Source organism: Phascolarctos cinereus, unplaced genomic scaffold (assembly GCF_003287225.1).
Source record: "Phascolarctos cinereus isolate Bilbo 61053 unplaced genomic scaffold, phaCin_HiC Scaffold_3;HRSCAF=262, whole genome shotgun sequence".
Classification (NCBI taxonomy): Eukaryota; Metazoa; Chordata; class Mammalia; order Diprotodontia; family Phascolarctidae; genus Phascolarctos; species Phascolarctos cinereus.
The window spans coordinates 106,014,643-106,041,823 of NW_027555736.1; the positions used below are offsets into that span (position 1 = coordinate 106,014,643).

General features: G+C 35.6%; 1 protein-coding gene across 1 annotated transcript in view; it reads left to right on the forward strand.

The window, feature by feature from the left end:
* Positions 1–27,181, forward strand: part of LOC110209473 (cilia- and flagella-associated protein 43-like) — a 167,245-nt gene that overhangs the window by 1,618 nt on the left and 138,446 nt on the right. Inside the window, exons 2-5 of the mRNA XM_078151074.1 lie at positions 10–263; positions 4,066–4,162; positions 8,920–9,087; positions 20,393–20,540. Of these exons, the coding sequence (XP_078007200.1) occupies positions 10–263; positions 4,066–4,162; positions 8,920–9,087; positions 20,393–20,540 (667 nt within the window). The remainder of the gene's footprint in view (positions 1–9; positions 264–4,065; positions 4,163–8,919; positions 9,088–20,392; positions 20,541–27,181) is intronic.

The window sequence follows — 27,181 nt, forward strand, 5'->3', positions numbered from 1 at the left end:
TTCCCAAAGATGGGTGCAGGGATTCCCTGTGAAGAATATTGCTTTTATCAACAGCACCACAATTTGCTACCCTTGTGGGAATTTTTTAATTTTTGTGAATATGGAAAAAAAGAAAAGGACTGTTCTACAGTGTACAAATGGAAAAGTGGGTGCTGTGGCAACTAATATTCCTTATGAAGTGGTGGCTTTTTCAGACCGGAAGCTTAAACCCTCCATCTACATATACAGCTTTCCTTCAATGACCAAAAGGGCCAAATTAAAAGGTAATCTATGAGAATTATTCTTTCTGGAGTTGAAAAAAAAAGTATCATAACAACCTAACAACCTAAGCTATTCTTTCTGAAGAACTAAAAACTTTCAGAAATATATCCTTGGAGATAAGATCCAGACATTAGGAATTGGATCAATTAATGAACTGGGGAAGTCAGTCTTATGTTCAGTTGGAATGTCTTTTTCAAAGTGGTGATATTTTGTTATGATTTATTGAAAATGTAGTTGGATTGCTATTTGTGCAGCTATCCAAAATGACTGGTAGAAATAATTGGGGGAAGTCACATAGCATAAAAATGACTTCTACATACAAATAGCCCTTCTGCCTTCTTTCTCTTTGAAAAAAGTGCTTAAGTCTCAAAGTGGTTCAGGGACTAAAGGTCTTGGAGTTACTATTAGTACAATATAGTTAAGATACAATATATCTGCATATGCATGTAGCTATGTAGATGGATATATTCACCTATCTATCTATTTAACTAACTAATAAAGTTGAGATACAAGGAGGTTTTGTTGGCCTAGCTTGGGAACCTAACCATAACTTAAGACATTTTTTCTATGCAAAAAATTCATTCCGTACAATTGGCTTATAAAGAAACTTGGAACACAACATATTCTTAAGTTATGACATACCTTATACTATACTCATCTTTAAATGAACCAACTATATATAATTTGGCAATATAGCAAGACACTTTTCCAAGCATTTGAGAGCTCATAAGTCTTTTTCAACCACTAATCAAGATTGAGATTTGTCTTTAAAATAGCAAAAATCCATTTGACACAAATAATATGTTATGAACTAGTAGTAAAATTTGTATCACTTTGTTTGAAAAACTAGATAATTGTTTATTCACCTGAAGTCAAAACATATGATTTTCAGGTTCAAAGACTTGTTTCAGCATACTACCACAAAATAACTCAGTTATTTTCTTCAGATAGAGTAAAACTAAATTTATCATACTTGTCCATGGCAAATGGTCTCCTCATCTGTTTATATTTGGAAATTTCTAGGTCTTTAAAATACAAAAAGAATTAGTTCTATGGAGGATTTGTGTTGTTAATATGTAGGTCTTCTATTTCATTGATAAGGCAGACTTTTTTAATTGGGAAAAATCATCTAAAATATGCTTTAAATTTATTGTTTAAAACTTTAGCTTTTCATAAAATACTCTAGATCAGAGTAAGAATCTGAGGACCTTGCTTTACGAAAACTTTATTGTGTTGAGATATCAAAATATCCACCAAATATGAAAATTTTAGGAGTAAATTTGTATTACAAAATTTGATTAACCCTCTTTGAGGCAGGTATGGTATAGTGGGGAAAAAAACCTCTGGTTCTGAAGTCAGAGGACTTGGATTCAAACCCAGCCTCTGGTTCTTCCAACTTGTGTAACTTGTAAGAAGTTATTTACCCCTAGGCATTTTTCCTCATCTGTAATATGAAGAGAAGGCGCCTTTCTGAGATCCCTTCCAGCTTCAGATCTGTGATCCTATAGGATAGGTTATCCTCAGTTAGAGAGGGGTAAAAAACTTAAAGCACTACTGGGAACTTTTCTTCTTATTGATGATTTATGGTCCCTGGGCCTCTAACACAGACCCTTCCTAAAAGAAAATGTGAAAAATGTGAGAAAAAGAAAAGTGAAAATGGGTCCGAAGGTGCCATCAACCTTCATCATTAACCTTGTAACACTGATCCTCAGAGTCAACTCTCTTTGGCATTTCCTGTGTCCAAGACAGGGACAACTTGACAACCTGCAGAACACAAGAGACTCCCAAAGACTCCCTCCTGCCCCTACCCAGGAATACAGTAGGAGGGAACAACACTCAAAGATCTAAAAGAAAAGAGCCCCAGAATACTTGACCCAATTGGCTTCATTTCTGTACTGCAGAGGAAGAGTCCGTGTTTTCTCCAAGCTTTATAGGGTTTTTCATAGTAGTGTGATGGCTAGTTACCAAACGGCAGCAGTGGGGCCTAAATTTTTCCTGCTTTACATTTACAGGCTGCAGGAAACAGAGAGAGAGAGAGAGAGAGAGAGAGAGAGAGAGAGAGAGAGAGAGAGAGAGAGAGAGAGAGAGAGAGAGAGAGAGAGAGAGAGAGAGACAAAGACAGACAGACAGAGAGGTTTTTTTTCTCCTTTAACTGAAATGGCTATCTTCCTGGACCCACAGTTCAATGGTGCCACCTTTCTTGCTATGCTAAATGGTTACTAACTTAAGAAAAAGTCTTATAGTTTCACTTATAGTTTCCCTTTCTCTTTTCTTCTTTATCTCACATCATTCAGAATCTTCCCCACTATCTCCTTCACTCCAGTCTATACCCTTCTATATGTCCCCTCAATGCCATCACCTCCCAATTTCTCCAGTTAATTGCATCCACAGTCATTCCCACTCTACCTAAAAGCCACCCATGTTTCCTCTGTCTTTAAACAAAGCAAAACAAAACACATACCTTACTTGATCCTCCCATTCTCTCTAGCTATCTCCCTTTATCTTAACTCCTCTTGGTAGCTAAACTGCTTTATAAAGTCATTTACATTCAGTATGCCCCCTTCCTCTCCTCTCATACTTTTCTAAACACTGCAACCAAAGCTTCTCTCTCTAGAGTTGTTAGTGATCTCTTATTTGACAAGTCTAATGGTCTTTTCTTAATTCTACAACTTCTACATTAAGTTTAGAAAGCTATTTTTAATTTTTATATTAAAATTTGATGTGTTAATAAATGATTCAATAGGCAAATTTAAAATATATCTAATATGTAAATGTATATAGACATAGTCTATACACATTATAAACATATATACCTATATGTTTTTCTCTGAGATTGTAGTGAGAGAGTGGAAAAGAGAGACAGAGACAGATACATATATGTATAGTGAGGGGATGATGAGAAGAGACCAAGATATATATAGACACATATAGATCTATGTATACAGACACAAAAAGACAGTGAGTGTAAACCACAAAAATCCTGAGAATGAATGATATATAGAGACACAGACGTTGATAATTATTTCCATCCTATGACATTTCAGGGTATTACTGATATAAAATTTTTTAATAAAGTCAGGTATTTTTACAGGTAGAGGCATAAATAGACATCCTATATTTGACCTAAAAGGAACCTTAGAAGCTTTCTAATCCAACACCCTTCACTACCACTACCTCATGTTACATGTGAGGAAACTAAGAATCCAGAGTTTTAGTGATTTCCCCACATTCGCGCAGCTAATAAGTGTCAAAAGTGGACTCCACGTGCAACTATTCCATGCTGTCTCTTAACCATTTTGTTCATGTCCTGTAGTTATTAGGAAACTAAACTGAAGACTAAATATGACCTGAGAGGACTTGTGGGGTTTATAACCCTTATCTGAAGGTGCCAAAGGAAGTAAGTTATGTAGCTGTTTAAATAAAGCAAATGTAAATTCAAGATCATTAGAAGAAATTTACCAGTGATTTTTTATGAATAGTGTTCCAAATTGGTGAAAAGAAGTATTTGCCATTTGAAATCATCCTGGGAAATATATTTTATAAGAATTAGTTCTCCACAGAGAAATAAGAGAAGGTAATAATATTTCTTTTATTTTATCACTGGTGTCTATTTTTAAAAAATAACTTCTAACATTTTTACTCCAAGTTATTTCTGAGAAAGGGGAAAAATGCAAGTAAAACATGATATGAGAGTATTTGATATGGGAAAAGAAAATTACAATTAAAATTAGAAAAAGGGAAATGAACTCTATAGAATGCTTGAACTGAAGACATACCTAACATGGATCTGATTTTCTGCATTAGGGAATGCTCAACTGGACTACACCTTACTTGAATTTAGTTACTCTGGAATATACCTGGCTAGTTACTCTGCAATTCCAGAACATGAAGTAACACTATGGTAAGTTTCATTATCTAGCATATTTTTGTTTTACTTGGAGAAAATAAATAGTAGCAATGCTTTTCATGGTGGTTTAAGAAATATATTTCCTAACTTGATAAAGGAGAGATATAAAACTTAATTATTCATAAGAATTTAAACTATCTTCAGAGAACATGATAATCTAGGTTTTAAACAGCCAAATACATGGACCCCTTAAAGGACAAAGTTTTTAGATAGGTGTTTTTTGAATATTTAATTTAATATGTTGTCATTGAAAGGAACATGGGAGACAGCAGAACTATTACAAAGCATGAGGAGAATACCAAAGTTTGTATTTTAAATTTGGGACTAATATCATAATTATTAACAAACATTAAGTCATTAAGTACAATATAATACGTTAAACTCTGGAAATAATACATGACATATCTTACTCCAAAGAGCTTAAAGTCTAGAGGATAGATTGAAGATACAGATTTATAGATATAGATACATACATATACACAAACATACACAAACAGAAGCAGATCTGAAAATCCAAAATTCTTTCATTGTTTTCTATAATAGCAATGGTCCAACAATATTATCCAGTTAGTTTACAAGGTTTAAGCAATTACTATGTATCAGGTGTTCTGCCTAGTCTTGAAGATTCAAACAAAAAAAAGGTCCCTGTCCTCAAGGAGCTTGCATTCTAGTGGAAGAGAAATGTAAACTGGTTACACAAAAGATATATACAGGGTAAATGGAAGTCATCTGCAAGGAAGGCAGTTCAGGCTCTTAGAAAGGCCTATCGTAGAAGGTAGAATTTGAAGCCACAAAAACTTAAGAGGTGGAAAATAGAGTCCAGAACATTTAGGATGAGGGGGGTGTGTGTGCGTGTGTGTGTGTGTGTGTGTGTGTGTGTGTGTGTGTGTGTGTGTGTATGTGTGTGTACAGGGATCAAGTTTCTACTGGAGGAGCTACAAGCATATCATAGAGTCAAAGAGGAAGTGACATGAAAGAAGATTGGAATGGTAGGAAGAAGTCAAGTTATGACCTTTAAGTGCCAAACAAAGCAATTTATGTTTTATTCTGGAGGTAATAGGCAAACACTGAAGCTCACTGAGCATGTGTGTGTGTGTGTGTGTGTGTGTGTGTGTGTGTGTGTGTGTGTGTGTGTGTTACATGGTGGTCAAACTTACACTTTAAAAACAGCAGCTGAGTGAAGGGTGGATTAGAGTTAAGAGAGACTAGAAGCAGGGAGACCAATTAAAAGGCCATTGCCACAATCTAGGCAAGAAGTGATGAGAGTTTGAACTATGATTGTGCCTGTGTGAGCAGAGGGGACATACAAAAGATTGTGGAAATAAAACAATCAGATTTGGCAATAGAATGGAAATATGGGCTAAACAAGTTAGAGGAGTTGAGGATGATGCCAAGGTTGTAAACTTGGGTGCCATTATCAGGAAGGCAGTAGTGCTCTCATTTGTAATACAGAAGCTTGTAAGAGGGGGCAGGGAATCAAATATATGAGTTGTGTTTTGTTCATATTGAGTTAAAGATGCCTATGGCATATCCAGTTCAAGATGTCAAAAGGTGGCTGATGAGACTGGAGCACAGAAGACAGTGAAGTTGGGTGTACAAATCTGGGAATCAACTGCATAAAGAGGATAACTGAACCACCCTCATCTCCACCTCTGGGCTGCCCTGGCTTCCTTCAAGCCTCAAATAAAATCTCAATCTTCTGCAAGAAGCCTTCCCCAGTCTTCCTTAATATTAATTCTTTCCCTCTGAAATTATCTCTGAATTATCCTGTGTATATTTTGTTTGTACTTTGCTGTTTGCATGTTGTCTTCCCACACCCATTCAACTATAAACTACTGGAAAGAAGGAATTGTTTTCACTTTTCCTTGTATCCCCAGTATTTAGTATGGTGCCTGGCACAGAATAGTCATTTAATAAATGTTTGTTGACTTGAATCTATAGGGACTGATGAAATGAAATAAACAGATAGTATGGAGAGAGAATAGGACTCAGGATGGAGCTTTGAGGAATGCCTGTATCTGTGGGTGTGACATTGATGAAGCAAAGGTAGCTGAGGAGACAGACAGGAGAACCAGGAAAGAAGAGTGTTCTCCAAACCCAGAGATGAGACAGTGTCTGGGGAGAGAGAAGGTCAAATGTTGCAGAGAAGCCAATAAGGTTGAGGACTGAGAAAAGATCATTAGGCTTGTCAAATAAGAGATCACTAGCAACTCTGGAGAGGCAAGCTTTAGTTGCTGTGTTTAGAAAAGTATGAGAGGAGAGGAAGGGGACATACTGAATGCAAATGACTTTATAAAGCAGTTTAGCCACCAAAGGGAGTTAAGATAAAGGGAGGTAGCTAGTGAGAATGGTAGGAACAAGTGAGTTATGTGTTGTGTTGTGTTTTGTTTTGTTTAAAGACAGAGGAAACATGGGAGGCTTTTAGGTAGGGGGAGCCAAGAGATAGGAAGATCTTGAAGATAAGACAGAGTGGGAATGACAGTGGGTACAATCAACTGGAGAAATTGAAAGGTGATGGGATTGAGGGTACATATAGAAGGGTTTAGACTGGAGTGAAGGAGATAGTGGGGAAGATTCTGAATGATGTGAGATAAAGAAAAAAAGAGAAAGGGAAACCATTAGTGAATGGCTTCATTTTTTCTGTGAAATATGAGGTGAAGTCCTAAGCTTACAGGTAGAGGGAATGGGTGACTTGAGAAGCTGGAGGAGAGATGAGAACTTTTTAAACACTTCTACTCCATGGAGAATAAAATAACAAATTGATGGTGGAGAAGGGAAAAATGTTTATGTTGCTACAGAAAGGGCCCAGTTAAGATTAAATAACACAAATTTGTAAGACCAAGTGACTCAGCCTTCTCCCACACTGGACAATTTATGGCTCACCAGGTCTCTGCTCCAGCTGACTTTTGGGTTGTCAGAACTGGCCCCAGTTGAATATTGCGCTCTTCCTTCTGTCATGGTGGACTGCCACACAGCTCCCTACGTGTCATCCTAGTGACCTGTCTGACCATTCCATTGTTTGCTGGCCTGGGAGCGGCAATTCAAAGCACATTAGTAGTTCAGAGCTATTGGCAGTTCAGAGATTTGCAGCACTCATGCTTTCAGGTTGCAGCCCTCAGCAGGCTTTTATTCCTGAAAGGCTTTGACTAAGCTGATTGTTGAGGCAGGAGGAAATTTCCTCAGCCTGAAGCTGCGGTCTCTACTACAAGGAAAGAGGGAGAGTGGGGACCTGGGTATAGGAGTGGGTTTTGATATAAACCTGTGTCTTGTCCTTAGGTCTGCTAGTGCAGCCTTGCTGCTAGTAATGTGGGAACTGGGGAAGGATGTTGAGTCAGCTCAGGATCAGTGAGCACCAGTTCCTGCATTTCAGGGTTTGTTTGTTTTCTAACCTTCTTTTGGGTCCTTGGTATCCTAGACCATGGAAATAGCTGAAGTTGTTTTATCTTTGGTGCATAATATTTCTTTTGGAGAGGTTTGAAAAGTCATAAGGATTGGAGAACATATCTAGTCTATCATCTTGTTACTCCTATGACTCTGAAGTCCATTCAATAGCATGTGAACAGGAGCAAAGAAAGCAGTTAACACAATTACTAAGGAACAAGCATTACTAGATTGGAAGTGCCAATACAATACTGCAGGAAGATTGGTTTATACATCTTTATCACCGATAGAAACTTGTACTTTGTAAGTATTCAATAAATATTTATTGACAAAATAATGAATAAATCTATGACAAAAATTCTGGAGAATGAAAGATCATTAGGCATCACTAGTACCTTGTCACAATGGGTATTCAGTCATATGCCCTTTTTGGATTTTTTTTTGGGGGGTGCTAGGCAATGGGGTTAAGTGACTTGCCTAGGATCACACAGCTAGTAAGTGTCAAGTGTCTGAGGCTGGATATGAACTTAGGTCCTCCTGACTCCAAGGCTGGTGCTCTATCCACTGTACCACCAAGCTGCCCCCATGTGCCCTTTAAAAAAAAATCTAGACCTATCTAGACCTATTTTCTGCATTGATACAGTATTCATGACACCAAGGTTGGCCTATTAACAGTTCCATGCTGCTTTTCTTTTCACACATATATATGCAGTACTTAAACAGACATTTAAAAAGAAGCATAATTATGTCAGTAAATCAGTCTTTTTACTATGACATTTTGGTCTCAGTCTCTGGTCTGCTGAATTACCTATTTGGATTACAAGTATTATTCAGATTCTAATAATGAAAATTAATAGGTATGGATTACTCTGGCATTATCTAAGGCATTAAAATATATTATTGTGGTTTACATGTAAAGTAAAATTGGGTATCACATTAAAATATTTGTAAGCTTATTAATATCATGTAATCAGCAATGTCATATATACACATAATTAAACAATACTTTTATGACATTTCAGTATAATTATGTTTTGCTAGGTGGTGCAGTGTTAGAGCACTGGATATGGAGTAAGAAAGATCTGAATTCAAATCCAGCCTTGGAGACTTATTAGCTATGTCACCCTGGATAAGACACTTAACTTCCGTTAGCCTCAGTTTTTTTATCTGTAAAAAGAAAAAAATATTAGCAACTACCTCTTAGGGTTGTTGTAAGGATCAAATAATGTAATAATTGTAAAGTGCTTAGCGCAGTAAGCACTATAGTAAGGCACAGAAGTACTATAGTAAGGCACTAGTAAGCACTATATAAATGTTAGCTATAATAATTGTTATTGTTATTTCATAATGATTTTTTTTATTCTTTTAAGGAATTGGGAGACAAAAGTCATTTTGTGTAGAAGATCACAACCAGGTATGGAAGTAAGCCAGATGACATTTAACCCCATGAACTGGCGCCAACTGTGTCTATCCAATACAAAGTTTGTAACTATATGGAATATTGAAAGATGCAATACGGATCATTATTTTAAACCCAAGTAAGTTACATAAAAATAACAAAGGCATGTCATTGCACCAATTTACAATGAGCATCAGTATTGTCAGTGGTTTCAAAATTTTATGTAGTGATGCCCCCCTTTTAAAAGTGTCATGTCCATTGAAACATTTTTTAAAAAAAGATATTTATTTACTTTTGACATTCTTTTAAAAAAATATTGAGTTTTAGATTCTCTCCCTTTTTTCCCCATTGAGAAGGCAAGCAATGATATCAATTACACATGTGAAATCATGCAAAGTATATTTCAATACCAGCCATGATGATAAAAAAGCAAGAAATAAAAAATTATGTTTCAATCTATACTTAGAGCTCATAAGTTTTCTCTCCAAATATGGACAGCTTTTTCATCATGAGTCCTTTGGAATTGTCTTAGATCATTGTATTTTTCAGAGCAGATCAATCTTTTCAATTGATCATTGTTATGGTATTGCTGTTACTATGTACATGTTCTTGTGGTTCTGCTCACTTCACTTTGCATCAGTTCATATAACCTTACTAGGTTTTTTCTTTAAATCATCCTAATCATGCTGCTTATCATTTCTTATAGCACAATAGTATTCCATCACAATAATGTACTACAACTTGTTCAGCCATTCTTTAATTGATGGATATTCCCTCAATTTCCAATTCTTTGCCACCACAAAAAGAGCTGCTATAAATATCCTTGTACATGTAGGTCCTTTCCCTCTTTCTTTATCTCCTTGGGACACAAACCTAGTAGTGGTGTTGCTGTGTCAAAGGGTATGCACATAGTAAATTGTTCTCCAGAATGTTTGGACCAATTCACAAGTTCATCAACAGTGCATTAGTGTTTAGCACATCCCCTCTAGCACTTGTCATTCTTTTCTGTCATGTTAGCCAATCTGATAAGTGTAAGGTAGTACCTTGGAGGTGTTTTAATTTGCATTTCTTTAATCAGTAGTGATTTAGAGCATTTCTTCATACAACTATAGATAGCTTTTGATTTCTTCTTCTGAAAATTGCCCATTTATAGCCTTTAACCATTTATCAATTGGGCAAGAGCTCTTATTTTTTGTAAATTTGACTCAGTTCACCATATATTTGAGAAATTAGGCTTTTATCAGAGAAACAATGTAAATTCTCCTCCCTCAGTTTCCTCTCCTTCTAATCTTGGTTACCCTGGTTTTGCTTCTACAAAACTTCTTTAAAAATTTAATTATCCATTTTACCTCCTGTGGTCCTCTCTATCTCTTGTTTGGTCATATATTCTTCCTTTATCCATAGATATGACAGGTAAAAATTTCCATAATCTTCTAATTTGCTTATGATATCACCCTCTATGTCTAAATCTGGCATCCATCTCGACTTTACACTGGTATATGGTGTGAGATGTTGGTCTATGCTTAGTTTCTGCCAAACTGCTTTCCAGTTTTCTCAGCAATTTTTTTTCAATAAGTTACTGTGCCAAAGCTTGGATCTTTGGGTTTATCAAACTCTACATTACTATGTTCATTTACTACTGTGTATTATGTACCTAACCTATTGCACTGACAGACCATTCTATTTCTTAGCTAGTACCAGATTATTTTGATGATTATCATTTTGTAATATAGTTTGAAATCTGGTACCTTCCTTCACATTTTTTCCCATTGATTCCTTTGACATTCTTGACCTTTTGTTCTTTTTTCTAACTCCATAAAATAATTCTTGGGTAGTTGATTGATTTCTTGTTTAATTCTGGTAGAACTGTTGTTTTTATTGTATTGGCTTAGCCTGCCTATAAACAATTACTATTTCTCTAGTTGTTTAGATCTGCCTTTATTTGTGTGAAAAGTATTTTGTGTTTGCTTTCATACAGTACCTGGGTTTGTCTTGAATGCAGACTGCCAACTATTTTACATTCTTTACAGTTATTTTAAATTGAATTTCTTGTTCTAAGTCTTTCAGCTTGGTTTTGTTGGTAATACTTAGCAATGCTGATGATTTATGCGGGTTTATTTTTTATCCTGCAACTTTGCTGAAGTTGTTCATTTTTTCAACAAGTCTTTTAGTTGCTTCTCTGGGATTCTCTAAGTATGCCAACATACCTGCAAATAATGATAGTTTTGTTTCTTCATTGCCTATTTTTATTCCTTCAATTTATTGTCTTATTGCTACAGCTAGCATTTCTAGTTATTCTATATTGAATAGTAATGGACATCCTTGCTTCATCCCTGATCTTGTTGAGAAGGCTTCAAGTTTATCCCTTTTAGAGATAATGGTTGCTCTTGGTTTTAGATACTTAATCATTTTACGAAAAGCTTCATTTATTCCTGTGGTTTCTAGTGTTTTTAATAGGAATGAGTGTTGTATTTTGGTAAAAGTTTTGGGGGGTTTCTTGGCTTCTATTGAGGTAATTATATGATTGTTGCTTTTTGTTATCAATTATACTTCTAGTATTCCAAATATTGAATGAGTCCTGCATTCTTGGTTTAAATACCGCCATAGTAATAGTGTATGATCTTTGTGATGTATTGCTGTAATCTCCTTGCTAGTATTTTATTTAAAATTTTTGCATCACTATTCAGTAGGGAAATTGGCCTAGGTTTCTTTCTGGCTTTGCTCTTCCTGGTTTAGGTGTCAAAGCTGTGTTTTTGTATCACAGAAGGAATTTGGTAGGACTCCTTCTTTACATATTCTTCCAAATGTTTATATACTATTGGGAATTAATTGTTCTTTAAATATTTGACAGAATTCACTTTTTTTTTGACTAGGCAATGGGGTTAAATGACTTGCCCAAGGTCACACAACTAGTAAGTGTTACGTGTCTGAGGTCATATTTGAACTCAGGTCTTCCTGACTCCAGGGCTGGTGCTCTATCCACTGCACCACCTGGGTGCCCCTATGACAGAATTCACTTGTAAATCTATCTGGTACTAGAGATTTTTTCTTGGGGAGATCATTTATGGCTTGTTCAATTTCTTTTTATAGGATAGGGTTATTTAAGCATTCTATTTCCTCTTCTGTTAATTTGGGCAATTTAAACCTTTGTAAATATTCATCCATTTCAGTTAGATTGTCAGATTTATTGGCATAGGATTGGGCATTATAGCTCCAACAATTGCTTTCATTTTATCTTCATTCACCCTTCTAATTTTTGATACTGGTATTTAGGTTCCCTTCTTTCTTTTTTTTAAATCAAATTACCCAATGGTTTATCTATTTTTTTTGGTTTTTGTTTTCTTTTTAATTAAGTACTTTATTTTGAATTATCAACAATCACTTCCATAGGCTTTTGAATTTTAAATTTTTCTCCCTCTCCTTCCCCACTTCCCTCTCCAAGATGGCATGCAATCTGATATAGGCTATACATATACATTCCTATTAAACATGTTTTCACATTAGTGATGTTGTAAGTAAGAATTAGAACCAATAGGGGGAACCACCAGAAAGAGGAAACAAAACAACAAAAGAAAAAAATAGTAAATAGTATGCTTCAATCTGCATTCAAACTCCATAGTTCTTTCTTCATATGTGGATAGCATTTTCCATCATGAGGCCTTTGGAGATGTTTTAGATACTTGTATTGCTGAGAAGAGTTAAGTCTATCAAAGTTAGTCATCGCACAACGTGGCTGTTACTGTGTACGATGTTCTCCTGGTTCTGCTCACTTCACTCAGCATCAGACATTACAAGTCTTTCCAGGTTTTTCTGAAGTCTGCCTGTTCATTTCTTATAGCACAATACTATTCCATTACATTCATATACCACAACCTGTTCAGCCATTCCCCACTTGATGGACATCCTCTCAATTTCCAATTCTTTGCCACCACAAAAAGAGCTGCTATAAATATTTTTGTACATGTGGGTCCTTTTCCCATTTGTATGATCTGTCTTGGATATAGCCCTAGAAGTGGTATTGCTGGGTCAAAAGGTATGCACATTTTTATAGCCCTTTGGGCATAATTCCAAATTGCTCTCCAAACTAGTTGGATCATTTCACAACTCCACCAACAATGCATTAGTGTTCCAATTTTCCTACATCTTCTCCAACATTTATCATTTTCCTATTTTATCATGTTGGCCAATCTGATAAGTGTGATGTGGTACCTCAGAGTTGTTTTGATTTGCATTTCTCTAATCAATAGTGATTTAGAGCATTTTTTCATATGACTATAGATGGCTTTAATTTCTTCATCTGAGAACTACCTGTTCATATCCTTTGACCACTTATCAACTGGGGAATGACTTGTATTCTTATAAATTTGACTTAATTCTCTATATATTTTAGAAATGAGGCCCTTATCAGAGAGACTGGTTATAAAAATTTTTTCCCCAATTTTCTACTTTCCTTCTAATCTTGGTCACACTGGCTTTGTTTGTGCAAAAACTTTTCAATTTAATGTAATCAAAGTTATCCATTTTGCATTTTGTAATGTTCTCTATCTCCTGTTTGGTCATGAATTCTTCTGTTCTCCATAAATCTGATAGGTAAACTATTCCTTGCTCTCCCAGTTTGCTTATGGTATCAACCTTTATATCTAAATCATGAACCCATTTTGACTTTATTTTGGTATATGGTGTGAGAATTTGATCTATGCCTAGTTTCTACCATACTCTTTTCCAGGTTTTCCAGCAGTTTTTGTCAAAGAGTAAGTTCTTATCCCAGAAGTTGGGGTCTTTGGGTTTATCAAATACTAGATTACTATAGTCATTGGCTACTATGTCTTCCATACTTAACCTATTCCACTGATCCACCACTCTATTTCTTAGCCAGTGCCAAGTAGTTTTGATGACCGCTGCTTTATAAAAGATCTAGGATGGCTAGGTCACCTTTCCCTGCATTCCTTTTCATTAGTTCCTTTGATATTTTTGGGGTTTTATTTCATAAAAACCAGTTCCTAGTTTTATTTGTTAGGTCAAGGTTTTTTTTTTTCAATTTTATTAATCTCTATTTTTGATCTTCAGGATTTCCATTTTGGTCTTTAATTGCTGATTTTTAAATTGTTATTTTTTCTATTTTTTAAAAAATTGAATGCCTAATTCATCACTCAAACATTTCATAAAACAGTTTATATAATTAATTTTTAGCTCATTTTATTAAAAAAAATTATAACATCTTAAACACACAAGAAAAATAACAGCATATATAACACATTCATGTGCCTATAAAATCCTTGGTTATTTTCATATTAATAATGTAATAAAATGTTTTAGTGTGGTTCTATGGTCCTATTTTGGTGCAAAAGTTCTCAGGGATACAGTTGATAACATTGTTATTCATAATGCTTTTTCAACTAGTGATTGGGATCAATATTTTGTCCCTTAGTTACAGAAATAAAATCCCCTTTCACAAAAATAAGATGTTGCAATTGTTAATGATTTGTGGCATTTTTTAATAAACCAGAGAACTCTTTATTTGGTTATAGTTAAAATATAACAACATTTTCAAATTCAAATACTAATTTAGTATTAGACAAGTCTATTCACTATTCTAGAACAGATGGAGTAAGAACAAATGTATTATGAATTTATCCGTCGTAAATGAGTATTCTTCCCATCTATATTTCAAAATATCTAAATCTTTAAAATAAAATGTAAGGTGGTCCAATAGATCATCCAGGTGACTAATAAATAGGTCTACTTTTTATTTGCAAGAAAAATATTTTAAAAATTAGAGAACATATAAAATATAATTTTGTAAATTTATTATCAATAACTCTTTTTCATAAATAGTTACTTTATCTTGCTAGATCAGACTATATGAGGACTTTGAATTATTTTATTGGTTACTCATTTTTTCAAAAATGTCTGGGCAGCTAGGTGGTGAAGTGGATATAGAGCACCGGCCCTGGAGTCAGGAGGACCTGAGTTCAAATCTGGTCTCAGACTAGATACTTGACACTTAGTAGCTGTGTAACCCTGGGCAAATCAGTTAACCCCAATTGCCTAACCAAAAATTAAAACAACAACAACAACAACAAAAGTCTATGAAATATGAAAGTTTCAGAGACACATTTTTTGTTATAAAATGAATCTGACTGATGTGCATTTGAAATCAGGGAAACCTAAGTTTGAATCCTACCTGACATTTACTGTGTGAACCTGAATAAGTCACTTAATCTATGTCAGCCTCATTTCCTTATTTGTAAAATGAAGATAATGTTGATTCAATGACACTACCCTCCTTGCTGTTCCAGAACAAGACACTCCATCTCTTCACTCCAAGCATTTTCTCTGGCTGTCCTATATTCCTGGAATACTCTCCCTCCTCATCTCCACCAACTGGCTTCCTTCAGATCCCACCTTCTGTAGGAAGTCTTTCCCAACCTCTCTTAATGCCTTTCTCTGTTTATTTCCTGTCTTTTATATCGCTTGTTTGTACGTATTTGTCTATTTGTCGTCTTCCCTCTTAGAGTGTGAGCTCCTTGAGGGCAGAGACTGTGTTTTGGTTTTTTTGGATCCTTAGTACTTAGCACAGTGCCTAGCACACAGCAGGCACAAGAGTAAATCAAATTGTATAAAACACTTTGCAAACCTTGAAGTATTATATAAATGTTAGCTCTTCCTAAAATGGGGGTTGTGGAGTATGTGGAGAATATGAAGGGAAGGTGACCCAAAAGTTTTTCTTTTTATCTCAAACACTCTTGAAGAACCTAGCCATAAAAAAAATCGTAGTTTTCCACAATAATATAGAAGTGTTTTATGTTCTGCCCCCACAGAGTCATGTGATTTTACAAAGAGCCATTCTTTTAATGGAATGCTTATCTTATTTTTACAGATGCTTCGCTTTAACATCACATTAATTTCCAAATATGTTCTTTCACCTTCCCCTACCCATAAGCCATCCCCTTTAACGAAGATTAAAACATAAAAAATCTATTTAGCAAAACCAACACATCAACTGAGTTTGTCAGTATATGTACTGTTCTACTTCCTTCATAGATCCTCCCCCTATTCAGGGAAAGGCACTGCAGTACATTTTCTCAACTCTTCTCTGAGACCAAGATTGGTCATTACAGCTATATAGTGTTCAGTTCATATAAGTTTTCTCATGTTTCTCTGAATTCTTCATATCCATTTCTCTCTTACTATGTGGCAATTTTCATCTGCACTCATATACCATAGGTATTTTGGCTACTCCTCAATCAATGGGCACAATTTTTTTTTCAATTTCTTTATATAAAGAAATTTCTCCCAAAATGTTCTCTGATGTATATTTTGGCATAAAAGTTTCTATCTTTGACATTCTTGGGATATAAACTTGTAGCAGATCTCTGGGTCATTTTAATCACTTTTGGACTATAGTTACTTTTAAATGGAAATTCCAGATTGCTTTTCATCATGTTTGGCCAATTCATAATTCTAGCAAGATGCAGCAATGTGTCTCTCTTTCCACAGCCTCCTTCAGCCTTGATTATTCCCATATTTTGTCATCTACCAACTTGGAGTATCTGAGTTTGAATCTTGAGCTTGTTTTCATGTATGTTTCTTCAGTTTTTCGGTCTTGTCTGACTCCTCATGACCCCATTTGGGGTTTTCTTGGCAAAGATACTGGAGCAGTTGCCATTTCCTTCGCCAGCTCATTTTACAGATGAGGAAACTGAAGCAAACAGGATTAAGTGACTCACCCAGGGTCACACAGCTAGTAAGTGTCTCAGGCCAGATTTGAACTCAGGAAGAAGAGTCTTCCTGGCTGTAGGTATGGCACTATCCACTGCACCACCTAGCTGCCCATTTTTAGGTATATTTCTTTTGTTATTAGTGATTTGAGACATTCTTTCATATGACATTTAATAGTTTGGAATTCTTCTTTTGAGAACTGCTTATTCATTTCATTTAACTACTTATTGAGAGAAATCTTTTTGGACCTGTCTATCTAGATATAGATACATAGTAGATGCCTATAAGTTTTGGATATCAGACTTTTATCAGAGATATTTGATACAAATATTTTTTCCAGCTGATCACATGCCTTTCCATTCTAGTGGCACTAATACTATTCTTGCAAAACTTTAAAATTTAATGTAATAAAGATTGTCTGTTTTTGTGATTGTCTCTAACCTTTATTAGAAAGTTAAGAATTTGTCTACCCATTGCTGTTAAAGGTGCCCAGTGTGGTTCTTTTCTAATTCTTTTGTGATATGATTGTTACTATTCAGGCCACATTGGCATTTTGAGTTTGTTGTAGGATATGGTAGAAGATGCTGGTCTAAACCTAATTTCTGGAAGTCAGACTGCTTTCCACTTTTTCCCATCAATTCTTACCAACTAGATTTCTTTTTTTTGCATAGTGGTCAATGATCTCTAATTCTTCCCTACCTGGTCTATTCCATTTAAAATCCTACCATTTGGGTTCTTTTAGTCCAAATAATTATTTGACTTACCCTGAAAAAACCTCTTTAACCTCCATCACAGGATACCATTCTGTGGTCTCTGAAAATGAAAGGGTTGAATGGAAAAAATTGAAAGGGGTTAGTGACTTTTGTTTCACTTCCTTTTTTATTCTGTTTTCCTGCCTTCCCTACAATATCATGAATGCTAACTTCAGAAAGAGAAATATAAGTCCATGGACATTGTGAGAGCTGAACATCATCAATGTGAAATTATTTCTTTTTTCTTTTTTCTTTTTGGTAAGGCAATTGGGGTTAAGTGACTTACCCAGAGTCACATAGGTGGTGAGTGTTATGTGTCTGATGCCAGATTTGAACTCAGGTCCTCCTGACTCCAGGGCCAGTGCTCTATCCACTACACCACCTGGCTACCCCTGTGAAATGATTTCTTAACAATTTGATTCAATTCAACAAGCTTTTATGTGCTGGCTACTGTAGCTACTATGTGCCAGGCACTGAGTTGGGTGCCAGGGATAAAAAGGAAAAAAATACTACCTGCCCTTAAAGAGCTTGCATTTTGCTGAGGTGTGGGGAGAAATTATTCATAATTGTTTTGAGTATAATATAATTTGCTGTATGTGCAGTCAGATCAAAGAGCAAAAGTAAAAATCAACATAAAGTTAGAAGTAAGGTTAAAGCTAAGAAGATATTGCAAATAACAGCAGCAGCTTCAGCATGACCAATTCAGATGAACCATTACAGGAAAATGAGAAATGAATAACAACAATATTGATCTTGATTATCACTTTTTTTCTGCAAAAGCTTAACCAATAAAAGCAATCATCATGAGAAGGCTAAAAAAGCCCAGAAACTACCACAGTCAAACAAGCACTTGCTCTCCTTGTCACATGTAGAAAGATGGCAGCAAAGAACCACACCAGTTTATAAAACAACTTCATCTAAAAAAAAAAAAAAAACCAAACATGATGGCAGACAACAGAAGGTTGAGTGTAATATTAATTTTTTTTTCAAGGCAAAAATAGGGCTAAGTGAAAGTAAGTCTACAGAAAGCTTGGCACAAGACCCAATTAAACCATATCATCTTAAGAATACTTATAGGCAAAATGGGCTGGAAAAGAATAGGTAGAAAATGGAAGAAATTTTTCACTTTGTCTACAATGATCCATTTTTATTGTGCTTGAAAGAGAAACAAATATATTTAGACCCTAACATTTTAGTCAGTGATATCTGTATAAAGAAGCTGAAAAGGCAGTGAAGAAAATGAAATTAGGAATACTGCCTAGATTAAACAAGTACATTTTTAGAAAGTTCATTATGGAGGCAACAGAATTTTGGAAGCACCAAAGGTTCAGTTTATATGATTATATGATATCTCAAGGAGGGGAAAATAACCAAAATTTTTTTTTAAAAAGATGGTTATACTAACCAAAAAAGGAATTGAGAAAATATCAATAACTGGCAACCCATGTGTCTACTTCCTTATCTTTATGATCTACGCACATATTGATGATAATACCCGATGAACATATGAAGAGAGAATGGGTAGGTTTTCATGAATGTTTCTCTATGGCAAATTACATTTTTACATGCATGCATTTGGATAGAAAGTCCTAAAAATTAAAGATCATTAATGTAAGTTGTTAATAAATTTTTTTAAACATTTGCCTCAGAAGTCTCTTTTCTTTAATAAGGAGTCTCCTGGACTTATGTTAAAATCATGTAAGAGTCCTTGATAGAGATCTCTGTTCCACAACCTTCTGCTTATTAATTCTATGGAAATCATAAAAGAGGGAAATGTATGTTCACCAAAGGTATTTGCCAGTGTTATAAGGGATGTGATAAGTCAATAAGCCTAACAGCTTTTCAGTCTACAGATATGTTTCTATTTTTCTCTTTGCATGGTTTGGCTCAATACTATCAAACCTTAATTTCTTAATCACATCTAAATGTTTTTGTGTTTTTATGTGAGTGTGAGGAGTAGCAAGAAGGTTAGTTTAACTGGCAGGTAGAGTGCAGGAAGGGGAATAAGGTATAATAAGTCTGGAAAGGTAGGTTTGAAGGGCTTTACATGCCAACCAGAAGAGTTTGTATTTAATAGAGATAACAGGAGCCACAGGAGTTTATTGAGCAGGTGGAGTGCCAGTCAGACCTGAACTTTGGGAGATGTAGAGAAGATGGACTGGAGGAGGGGAAAGCCTTGAGGGAGACCAAGTAGGAGGCTGTTGAAGTAGTCCAGGTAAGAGCTGATGAGGACTTAAGCTTGGGTGATTTTTATTTGAGCAGAATGAAAAGGATAGATGGGAAAGAAGCTGCAGAGATAAAAGTGACTAGATTTGCCAACCGCTTTGATTATGTGGGGTGCGTGAATGTGAGGAATACTACAGGAGGTAGTGGAAGTATAACATTGGTACTATTTGGGAAAAGATACCATAATAAGATTCTTAAATGCAGATAAAAATCCATGCATACCTTTGCCAGTTGAAGAGGTCCCTTGATCACTGGGTGACTGCTACAGGGCTTGCCCTATGAATGGTGCCTGGAAAGCAATAGGCTGATCTGGGAAGCAGCTTGTGGGTGCACTGTATGAATGTGGGCAGGTTTTCCCAATGGCATCTGCACAGCTACTGTTTTGCCCTAGGAACAGAAGGGGGGAATTTGTACAGATCTGGGATCAGGGAGAGGGAGGATATATTTGGGGTTAATGGGGCCATGCCAGGACGCCCTTGAGGTTGTGACAAAACTTCTCGGGGGATTGGGACCCTTATTTTGTAAACTTCTGATTTACGTAACCTGTTTTGTGGTCTTGAAAATTCTTCTATGTCTAGTTTAGAATTGTAATGTATAGTTTTACAATTCATATAGAAATAAGACAAAGGAATTTTTTTAAAAACCTTGTTTTTATGAGAAATATTTCCACATTGGGCTACACAAATGCTTATTTTCTGTTAATGATATTCCTTATTATTTTCATGTTTCTTTCTGTGTCTTTAGGCCAGTAAATCTTCCTACAGAGGATGGGACTTTTATAAAGGAATTTGAAGGATTGTTCTCCCAAGGGCTCAAGGATCCTTTCTATGGACCCGTACTACCACTTTCTGCTGTTGCTGGGCTAGTTGGTATAGAAGCAGAAAACTTCAAGGTAACTGCCAATACACTCTTTTCTCAATAATCTGATCCATACTACTCTATTAAAGGTGCCCTTACACTAAACTGGGAAGTTGGGTTCTAAGGAAACAGTCATATATGGGTCATTACTAAAACACAGGAAATATTTGTTCTCATGTCACTCTAATTCTTCAGATGTAATTCAATCCAAGTCAGCACGTATTTGTGAAGTCCCTCTTGTACTGGGTGAGGAACAGGGGGAAATAAGCTATGACCTCATGGAGAAGAGATGTCTAACCAGTTCTTTATTCTTAGATCATTCTGTAAAATGGGAATAATAACAGCTATCTAACTTATAGGTCTATTCTGAGGCTCAAATCATATAGTGGATACCAAAGGTTTTTGAAAACCATAAATCACAATATAAATGTCAGTCAATATTTGTTATTTACTAGTTTGGGGTATAGGAACAGATCTTTAACTTTAGTTGCTGATGTTTCATTGAGAATACAGTTCATTGCGCATGAAGCTTTATCAAAGAAACTTCATTTATGCATATCACTAATATAATATTGGGCTTATCTTAACTATTTGAACATATTTTAAATATTTTCTTTTGGGAATGGAGGCTTAACTGCCATACAAATACTACTTTAAAGTACATCTCTCTCTCTCTCTCTCTCTCTCAGGTTTTCAAAAATAATTTTTTTTGCCTTCATATAGTATATTGACTTTTTTTCTGGGTTTTTAGCCTATGCTTCTTAATTGTGTATGTAGTTCATTCTAACATCTCACATCCACCTTTCTCATTCTTGAGAAGACTTTTGTGATCCTGATTTATGCCCCCTGGTAAGCAATTTCTACCCTTCTTCTGGCACTTCATGTTTTTTGCCTACAATTCCCAACATATCTCTGTCACCTCCTCTTGGAGAGCCATCCCTCACAATAATAAATAACAAAAGATGAATAAAGAAAAAACATGGTTTCATAAATCTAATCAACATATCAGAAAAGTGTGACATATACAGTATTCTAAGCCCGCTCTTCCCTACTTCTTCAAAGGAGATATTTCTTAGGGGCAGCTAGGTGGCAGAGTGGATAGAGCATCAGCCCTAGAATCAGGAGGGCCTGAGTTCAAATCCAGCCTCAGACACATAACACTCACTAGATGTGTGACCCTGGGCAAGTCACTTACCATTGCCTAGCCAAAAAAAAGGAGGTGTTTTTTCCCATCTCTTCTTTGGGACCAAGCTTGTTCCTTGCAGTTCTACAATATTCAGTTTTGATTGTTTTGTTGTTGTTTTACTTTTCACTTACATTGTGGTAGTACACTGTATCTTTATTATTTTCTTAGTTTTGCTTACTTCACTTTGCATCAGTTCACTTAGGTCTTTCTAAGCTTCTCTGTATTCATCATATTTTTTACAGCATGGTAATATTCCATTACACAATGTACCACAATTTATTTAGCCATTCCTCAATTAATGGGTATATATCTACTTTGCTTTCAGTTTTTTATTACCACAAAAATCTGCTATAAATATTTTAGGCTATAAGGAACCGTTCTTTTTGTCATTGATCCCCTGTGGATATTTCATGAGCAGTGGAATCTCATGGGTCAAAAAGTATGAACATTTTAGCTACTTCTTTGCACAACTCCAAATTGCTTTCCAGAATAGCTATACTAATTTAAAGTTCCAGCAATAATGCGTTAGAGTACCAATTCTTCCACAGACCATCCAAAATTAAGTATTCTCATTTTTTGTCATTCTTACCAATTTACTGGGTTGGAATTAAAGCTCTTTTGTTTTGGTTTGTATTTCTCTTATTATTACTGATAGAGAATTCTTTTATATGACTTGCAAATTTTTTTAGAACTGTTTATTTACATGCTTTCACCATTTACCTTTTAGGGGATGGCTTTTTGTCATATATGTATGTATGTATATATATGTATATATATATATATATATATATATGTACACACATATATATATATATATATGTACACACATATATATATACACATATATATATATTTTAAATTTTGAGTTACAAATTCTCTCCCTCTCCCTCAACCCTTCCTCCCCCATTGAGAAGGCAAGCAATATGATATCAACTATACATGTAAAATCATGCAAAACATACTAGTCATGTTGCAAAAAAGTGAAAAAATTATACTTTAATTTGTGCTCAGAGTTTATCAGTTATTTCTGGAAGTGGATAGCAGTTTTGTCAAAAGTCATTTGGAATTGTCTTGGATCATGTATTGACCAGAGTAGCTAGTCTATCACAGTTGATCACTGGTACAATATTGCTTGGGAGCCATCAACAATTGTTCTGATCTATATCTTGTCACTGGACCCAGATGGCTCCAGAGGAGAAAGTGATCTCTGTACTTAGTACACTTTTTAAAAAATCTATATTACTGTATTATCTATTATCTATATATAATCTAAATATTATCTATTTTTAGCAAAATGTAGTTTCCCTGCTTATTTCTTTTAATTAAATTTATTTTTGCTTTTGCTTTGTCTGAGATCATGATTGCTACACCTGCCTTTTTCACCTCACCTGAAGCAAATGAGATTCTCTTCCAGACCCTTATTTTAAGTCTTATGTGTGTTTTTCTATTTCAAATGTGTTTCTTGTAAACAGCATATTGTTGGATATTGGTTTCTAATCTATTCTGCTTTTCACTTCTATTTTATTGGAGTTCATCTCATTCACATTCACAGTTATGATTACTAACTGTGCATTTCCCTCCAACCTATTTTCTTCATTTATCCATTTCATTCTCTTTTTACCCTACCCCTTCTGAAAAGTCTATTTTGCTTCTGACCATTGTTTCCCTTAATCTGCCCTCCCTTTTAACATCCCCTCTTTATCTTATTCCCTTCCCCTCCTTCATCCCTGTTAGGTAAGATAAGATTTCTATATCCAGTTGAGTTGTATACACACACACACACACACACACACACACACACACATATTCTTCCTTCTTTGAACCAATTCTGATTAGTGAGGTTCAAATATTACCTGCCACCCCCCATTTTCCCCTCCACTGTAAAAGCTTTTCCTTGCACTCCTCCTTTATGTAAGATAATTTCCTCAATTTTCCTCTTCTTCCCCCCTTTTTCCAATGCATCCCTCTTTCTCATCCCTCCATTTTTTTTAGATCATCCGAAAATAATTGGCTCACAGTTATGACCTGTCTATGTAGATGCTTTCCAGCAGTCCTAATAATGATAAGATTCTTGGGAGTTACATTTCCCATTTGCTCATATAGGAATGTAAACAGTTTAACTCTATTAAGTCCCTTATTATTTCTCTTTCATGTTTACCTTTTTATGCTTTGATTGAGTCTTGTGTTTGAATGTCAAATTTTCTATTCAGCTGGTCTTTTCATTGGGAATGCTTGAAAATCCTGTATTTCATTTTTCCCCTGAAGGATTATACTGAGTTTTGCTGGGTAGGTTATTCTTGGTTGCAATCTTAGCTCCTTTGCCTTCTGGAATATAATATTCTAAACTCAATGATTCTTTAATGTGGAAATACCTAAATCTTGTGTGATTCCAATTGTGGCTCCATGATATTTGAACTGTTTCTTTCTGGCTGCTTGAAGTATTTTCTCCTTTACTGGGAGCTCTTGACTTTTGCTATAATATTCCTGAGAATTTTCATTTTGGGAATTCTTCCAGGAGATAATCAATGGATTCTTTCTATTTCTATTTTACCCTCTGGATCCAAGATATCAGGGCAGTTTTCTTAAAAGTATGAGGTAAAGGCTTTTTTTTCTGTTCATGGATTTCTGTTAGTCCAATAATTCTTAAATTAACTCTCCTTGATCTATTTTCCCTCTCAGCTCTTTTTCCAATGAGATATTTCACATTTTCTTCAATTTTTAAAAACTCTTTTGATTTTGTTTTATTGTATCTTGATGTCTTTTGGAGTCATTAGCTTCCACTTGTCCAATTTTAATTTTTTTTTATTTTTTGGTGATTTAGTTGGGATGTAAGTGACTTGCCCAGGGTCACACAGCTAGTAAGTGTTAAGTGTCTGAGGCTGGATTTGAACTCAGGTCTTCCTGACTCTAGGTCCAGTGCTCTATCACTGTGCCACTTAGCTGCCCCTCAATTATAATTTTTAAAGTATTATTTTCTTCAGTGAGCTTATGTACCTCTTTTTCCATTTGGTTCTTTCTACTTTTTTTTCTATTCTACTTTTTAAGGAGTTCTTTTTATTCAGTGAATTTTTGTACCTTTTTTTTACTGCAGGCCAGTTCTGTTTTTTAAGGTGTTATTTTCTTTAGTATTTTTTACTTTTTTTAACAAACTTTTTACCAAACTATTGGTATTCTTTTCATAATTTTCTTGCATCATGCTCATTTCTTTTCTCAATTTTTCTTTGACCTCTCATCTTTTTATTTAGCTTTACCAGGAATTCTTGTGGAGCTTGTGTCCAATTTACATTTTATTTTCTTTGAGGCTTTGTTTGTAGCTGTTTTCATGTTGTTTTCTGAGTTTGTGTCTTGATCTTCCTTGTCATCATAGTAGCTTTTTAATGGTCAGGTTAGTTTTCTTTTGTTTGCCCATTTCCAGTATATTTCTTAACTTTGAACTTTGTGTTAAAGTTGGCCTCTGCTCACCTGGGGTGCAGAGCCATTTTTCACACTGTTGTTTTCAGAGCCAGTTCTGGGGGTCTGTAAGTTTTTGGTGCTTCCAAGGTGGCATGATCTGGGAGAGGCATAGTCACTGTTCTCCTGGCCTGTGATCTGCTCTTTACCCAGGAAGTGCTCCTGCTCCTCTGCAGCTGCAAGTGCTAGTGCTCCTCTCTGCCCTGCAACTGCCTATGGGCAATGCTGTTGCCAAATAGCACCTGGTCCTGCACCCACCTTCAGCACAGGGTCCTCTGCAATCTCTTTCTGACCAGTTGTCCAGTCCCCTTACTGTTTCTGGATAGTGACTACCTTAAGCTGCTGCTGATGCTATCACAGCCTCTTCTAAGGCCCAAGTTTGGTGTTTTTGCTGCCTGTGCTCTGGCCTAACCCCACCACAGTGTCACAGACCTCTCCTTCCAAACTCCTAAGTTGTCTTGGGCCAGAAAAAATGTCTTACTCTAACCTTTATTAGCTATGATGCTCCAGAATTTGACTTGATGCATTATTTTAAAGTTGTTTGGAGGGGAATATTGGGAGAGTTTTTCTGGGTTGCTGCCTCATTCCAGCATCTTAACAGGTCACCACACATTCCCATTTATATTCCACTTTCCCTCTCTCCATTAAAATTCACCCTCCAATTTTGTGATTTAGTACTACAAATTACATTGTTTAGTCTGTAAGGGTTATGGATTTTAGTCCACTGTTCTTTAGTTTTCCTCTTCTTTCATTTCTCTTAATTATTAAATTCCACTTATCACCTAGTATACTTTTTTAAAAATCTCTTGATTTCTCTTTAATTCTATAGTTCAGTCTTCTATCTTCTTACTTTCTTAAAAAAAATAACCCGCAGACATGGAGTAATTTATTTCATTTCTTGATCATTGTGTTATTTAAATTTATTGTCATATTTTCCACATCTCAGTGATTCTGAACTTCTATTATAACTGTACAAATCCCATTCTTCATCCACTAGAGGCGAATCCCATTCCCCTTAATCTTACCCTCTCCAATGTCTCTTCCAGATCTATCTACCCCTTCTGCTGTGCTCTCTGGAATGCTTGCTCCGTTAACAAACTTGTTGTCATTTAAATCTTTTCCTTTTTCACTTCCTCTATCTTCTGGAGCTCACTGAAACCTGACTGCTTTCTGATGACACAGATCCCCTAGCCATCCTCTTCTGTACTAATTTTACTTTCATTAATACCTCCCAAATCATGGTCATGGTAGGAATATTGGAATGTTTCTTGCTCCTCAACTGCCATTTCTAAATCTCCCTCTTCCACCATTTAGTAATCTATTCTCTTCTAAGGTCAATTCAAACCACATTTCAATCAAGATTCTGAGAGCTGTTATTTACCAGTTAGTAGAACACTCCTCTACTCAATGAGTTCAGTACCTGGCTCATGCTCTTTCCTCACCAACTCCTGCCCTCATACTAGGGGCCTTCAACATATATATTAATACTCCCTCACATACTCTTAACTTCCTAGTTCCTCAACTTCTTATCACTTATTACCTACTCTTCCCCTCCATCTCAGCTACATATAGAGATGGTCATACCCTTATCTTTTACCCACAATTGTTCTACTTCAGAGTTCATGAGCACTGAAATTTCCTTATTTGATTGTAATCTTTCATCATTCCATCCTTCCCTCAGCCTTATGATCCCTAACTCTGATTCTCATACTCATTCTGACCCCAATCTCTCTACCTCTCTGTTCTTTCCCAGGCCATCACCCCTGCACTTTTCTACACTCTCCTACTTTCCCCATCCTAATGCCCTAGTGAACCAGTTCTACATTACTCTCTACTTTTGAGTCCCTTGTTCCCTTACCTTATATCCAACAATTTCTTGCCAAGCCCAACCTTGGATTACTCCCACCATCCATTGACTTCATTCTTATTTATATACTGCTCAATAAAGCTGAAGAAAACATCAAACTATGCTGACTTGATCCACTACACATTTGTGTTACATAATCTCTATAGTACCCTCACTGCATCAAAGCAAACCT